We start from the raw sequence: 5,079 nt of genomic DNA on the forward strand, positions 1-5,079 counted from the left end.
GCGATGATTAGAGAACTGTGTTGAAGAAGTTCTATTTTTTTATGTTTCCTAATTGTAATTGTTGAATTGTAAATAATTAAACTTGTTAATTTTAAGGTGGAATGATTAATTGTTGTAGATTCTTGTTATATAGAATTTTTTGTGTGGTTTGTTTTTTATTTACAGGAAATATAAATTGTACAGGAAATATAAATTGTACCATTCTCGGTATTTAATTTTCAAATAATTTTTTTTTTATTTTTTTTCGTGTTTGCGACGGAACCATCCGTCGCTATTCATATAAATCTAGCGACGGCATAGCGACAGAAGTAAATCCGTCGCCAAGCCGTGGTCGCCGTTTAGTACCGACGGATTGGCGACGGAATATAGCGCTTGTTAGTCCGTCGTAATTAGCAACGGACCTGGCGACGGAATAAATCCGTCGCCAGTTAGCGTCGAAATATTCGCGACGTAAGCATACCGTCGCCTCGTTGTCGCTAACAGGCGTAGCGACAGAATGTGGTCGTCGCTAATCTACTGCTTTGTTGTAGTGGTTTCACCATCGAAACAATAGTCAAATTGCCGGTGTTGGGAAAACGAGCAGCCGATAGGGAGGCAGAATGTTGCACGAAATCATCCATCTTTTCGTCCCTGTCGATGCTTGCTGACACCGTTTTAGCTACCCAACGAGGCGAGGGGTCCTCCGATAACTCAATCGACGGAAGACTCTCAGTCCTGCTCGAAGGCGAAGTCAACGGCGATGTGCTCAACAGATAGTTCGACACTTTGTAGCTCCCGACAGGTTGGTTGTTGCTCGGACTCTGGCGAGGTGACAATGGCACCGGGACAGGGATCCCCCGTGTTGTCGCCTCCATGGAATGTCGAGGAGGCGGGATCATCACCGGAGAGAGCGTGTTCCCGATCGGAGACATAACAGAGATCAACGACACGACTTCCTCCACCATGGCGGCATCAAGGGTCGAGCGTACATGGTCGGAGGCTGTCACGAAACCAACTTTTCGCACCTTCGAGTCGATGACCGCTCACCCACCCTTCCTGGCGTCCATGGAGGCCGCTCTGTTTCCACTCTTCAATCCCCTCTTAGAACCAATCAGAATCCTTCGAAACCATCCCCACAAATCCAGCAAACAACAAAACCCTAAAACTGAAACTCCAAAACTAGGGTTCTGCAGACAAAAAACACCAGCAACACCGAGTCCCAAGTCAACTCGGTTTCTAATTCTGGGGTGGGCGACCGCCCATCCATGCCCACCCCTGGCTCCGCCGGCAATTCTTGCAGCTTCATGCATGTTCCCATATCCAAGTATTGTAATCTCTTGAGTTTTCCAATGAACTCGTGAACACCTTTTAACTCTACACACGCGATGAGTATCAATTTCACCAAGGGACGATCATCAGAGAAATTAGGCATCGTAGTTATCTTTGTATAGCTGAGGTCAAGAATTTTCAAACTGTGCAGGTACTGCAAATTGTTTTCGTAAGTTTTAGGTTTGGGTAAACAAAGAGATCTAAGGTGTAACAAATACCAGAAAGGATTCACTCGTAGTACTACTAACCTTGCCTCCAAAAAAGGTTTGAGTAATGAGAGCTTCAGCCATGCCATTGCTCTCTGATAGATCAACTACTATGGCATTTTGTAGGTTAAGATCAGATGGTGGTAAGTCAGAGTCACACGATGGCAATCCCAACCATCCCAAACCTATAGGAAGATGAAATTTGTCTTTAAATTTCACACTCTCAATGTGAAGAAACCTGAGAGACTTTTTTTCTTTAAAGCATTCAACATTAATAAGCAGCTCTTTCTGTGCACCTTGATTGAGCCTGATTCCTTGGACTTTCGCATGTCCCTGAGGAGAATACAAGCAACATTAACTCAGTTATAGTGCAAGAGAAAACAAGCAACATTAGGGTTTGTTTGGAATCTAGGTGCTGGGATGGCGTTTATGCATTTGGTGGTCCCGAGGTAAAATATTGTTCAAACTACCTTGGTGGTCCTGTTTGGAATCTCGGCGCTTGGAGGGGCGTTTATGCATTTGGGATGGGAAGTGAGGCCCTTTCTCTTTTGTATTTATACTAAATCATGGATTTGGCAGTTGCCACTTCTTCAAATGCATAAACTCCATAAACGCACATTCTAGTTATAGATTCCAAACAAGCCCTTAACTCAGTTACTACTATTTTCTTAAACTCCAGCTGGTTATCCCATGTATGAACAAAGACTCCAGCTAACGACCCAAACAAATATGGTACTTGAATATGCTTTAAAGCTCCCAAATATGGATGGTGTTATAACCTCAATAAGGTGAGGTGCCTTGGACTACTTCTGTTTCCAACCCTTGGTGTCAACCAGATTTTATTTATGGATTAGTGGACGACGGTGTCCACTCTGTGCAATGCATGGGGCTACACATGCACTCAAACATAGGACACATGAACAGGTGGGACACCATATCACACACGTCCCTTTGAGACGCATTTTGGAGTCTGGAGTTCTTCCTTGGAATAGGGGGGACAGAGCACCCTTGACAACTTTGAAAAAAAAATGTCAATGTCCTTGTCCCTGGCTGTTTGCAAATCAAGCCCTCCATGAATGTCACCTAGCTGCCTGAACACTGTGTTTGAAACCTACAGGTGGTGTCCCTTGCTGGTGCCAACCAGTCAATAGTTTGCACTCTCTAAATCTTTCTTGAAAGAAGGTTTGTAATCTCTAAATCAAATCCTCCAAAATTGAATAGCATAAATAAACTCATGAGAGAGAGAGATGAACTAAGAATATCAACATTACGACATGTTCAACAAACATTGAAACCGGCAAACAAAACACATAGTACACAGACCGACAAAGAACACATAAGCCAAAAAAAAGCACAAAATACAAATAAGAAACAGAGGCGATCAGTCCGGATCCGGGGGAGGCCTTAGCGGCAAGTGGCGCTGAAGATCAGGAAGGCAGATGCATAACGAGGCATATACATCCGGCCGAATATAATTTACTAACTTGTTGAAATTAACCAGGATCTTCCTGAAAATAGCATTCTTGTGTGACATCCAAACAGCCCACCAGGAAGAAAGCAACCAAGTTCTCCAAATGATCCGCCAACTTTTACATCTACGAACTGGCTGGCCCCTCCCATAAGAGGTTCACAGCGAAAGACTTCTGGCGCACGCACACGATCGGATTATTCCAGTTAACCTTAAAAATATTCTGAAAGACCTGGCATTCTCAGAATAGGTGCAGCGCAGATTCCTCAGCCCCCTCTCAGAGAGCACATTTACTCACAATACAAAAACCTATAGACTTGAGGAAGCTATCCGTCTGCACCCGATCTTGCAGAATAAGCCAAGCAAAGAAGCACGCTCTCGGAAAAGGACCTTTGCCCCAGATAATACTCTTAGGGAATCGATTCACACCTGCTGGAAGGAGAGAAAGGTAGGTATCTTTGGTGCGTAAGGAGCCATTCGGGGTGATCACTCTACAAAGGAACTGGCTCTAAGCGACATCATCGCCCTCGCCACCCCACACAACAGACCAAGCTTGAATCCACGATCTACGCAGATGCAAAAAGGGCTCCCTAATCGTGCGCTAACCCCAAACAAAGATTCCACCGATCCGTATTTATCCAGAAGGAAGTTTGCACAAGGGGACCCCAGTTGGTAAGCAAGCCAGCTTTGCTTAACAACCAGAACAATACTTTTTAATCTGGAGTCCGAAATCCCCAACCCCCATCTATTCTGCGGCAGCCTTATATTGTCCCACCCCACAATGTGACACTTTTTATTGTTACTTTGCTCAGACCACAGAAACCTGGTCAATAACCCAGAGAGCTTCTTATTGATCCCCATAGGCATAAGGAACATAAACGTAAAAAATTTCGGCATCGCATTTAAAGCATCCTTGATGAGGGTAAGTCTGTCAGCAATCAAAAGGTAGGAGGCATGCCAGGTCGAAATCTTAGTCTGAACCTTTTGAAGAGTGGCGTTCCAAGCAACCGATAGAACACATGATAGCTAAAGCGGCAGACCAAGGTAGGAGAAAGACTTATCTGAAGTGACACACTGAAAGATCTTCTGACCGATGGCCTGCATATGCGAAGGAACATTGATTATGGATCAGATTGAATATGTCATCCAACTCGCATAGCCTACTCCTCTTCGAAATTTCTATTGTGTTTTCTTCGCAAACTATGTCCCTCTCCATTTCTCGGAGAAGATCATGCATACGAAACCGATTGCTACTGTCCACCTTAATGAAAGACCTATTCTGAAGGGTTTCAATTGCAGCTTCAGGATTCCATTTACGATCTTGCCACAAATAAGTTGTCCTTTCTCTATCCTCACCAATAAAAAGGCAGCATATGTATAGAAACACTTGTTTTTTTGATGTCCCGAGTCCATCATAACTTATCCTCAACCTTTTTTTAATGTCTCTGTGTGAAATTTCTCGCAAACTATCCAATATAGTTCTCCATTGTTCTTCCATCTTTCCATGCAAAAGTGACCCAAATACTTCAAGGGCTAAGGGTAGCCCTCCAGCAGCTTCAACAAACTGATTTGATAAGTCATGGTACTCTTCTTTTGGTTGCTGACCATTAAAGGCATATTTTGTGAATAGATTAAAGGATTCATCTCTGTCCATCTCGGTAGCCATATAAATTTGGCTTGGTTTCAGCAGTACATCTTTATCCCTTGATGTGATGATGTTCACACTCTCTCGACCAAACCATTCCCTCTCACCAAATGCATTTAATTGGTCTCTATGGTCAACATCATCTAGAACAATTAAAACCTTTTTAGATTTAATTCTTTCTTTGATCATGCTTAATCCTTCTGAAATGTTATTTATGGATGGGTTTTGAACTTTTGAGAACTTACGAATGAGTTGCTTCTGTAACTCGACCCCTTGGCTGCCAAAATTTTGCCTGATATCTGAAATGAAAAACACTGGCTTCAAAACTCACGAAACAGTTTATTGTAAACAGCCTTGACTCTTTCCAATGCCCCCCATCCCATGGATTCCCATCATAAGTGGGCCTTCTTTCCCAGTCTTCAAAAGGTCCATCACTTTCTTAACAGGAGACT

The 5,079-nt window shown here is 43.4% G+C and overlaps 1 protein-coding gene across 1 annotated transcript; it reads right to left on the minus strand.

Annotated features, from left to right (window-relative positions):
• Window positions 1–1,022: 1,022 nt before the first annotated feature.
• On the minus strand, window positions 1,023–4,636 carry LOC149827166 (disease resistance protein Roq1-like). The gene is made up of 6 exons (XM_090018454.1): window positions 4,413–4,636; window positions 4,184–4,328; window positions 4,023–4,080; window positions 1,557–1,699; window positions 1,253–1,462; window positions 1,023–1,166 (listed from the first exon to the last, which is right to left on the minus strand). Exons 1-6 carry the CDS (start codon window positions 4,634–4,636, stop codon window positions 1,023–1,025), a joined length of 924 nt encoding a protein of 307 aa, XP_089874580.1.
• Window positions 4,637–5,079: the final 443 nt, after the last annotated feature.

Source organism: Nuphar pumila, chromosome 10, assembly GCF_984573655.1.
Source record: "Nuphar pumila chromosome 10, dmNupPumi1.hap1.1, whole genome shotgun sequence".
Taxonomy (NCBI): domain Eukaryota; kingdom Viridiplantae; phylum Streptophyta; class Magnoliopsida; order Nymphaeales; family Nymphaeaceae; genus Nuphar; species Nuphar pumila.

Bases quoted from the DNA above. Each gene is read 5' to 3' on its own strand.
- LOC149827166 (XM_090018454.1), bottom strand. From the start codon at position 4,636: ATGGACAGAGATGAATCCTTTAATCTATTCACAAAATATGCCTTTAAT. The intron at 1,463-1,556 runs GTTAGTAGTACT...AACAATTTGCAG, and splicing joins AAACCTTTTTTGGAGGCAAG to TACCTGCACAGTTTGAAAAT. The intron at 1,167-1,252 runs GTGGGCATGGAT...TTTTGTCTGCAG, and splicing joins AATTGCCGGCGGAGCCAGGG to AACCCTAGTTTTGGAGTTTC.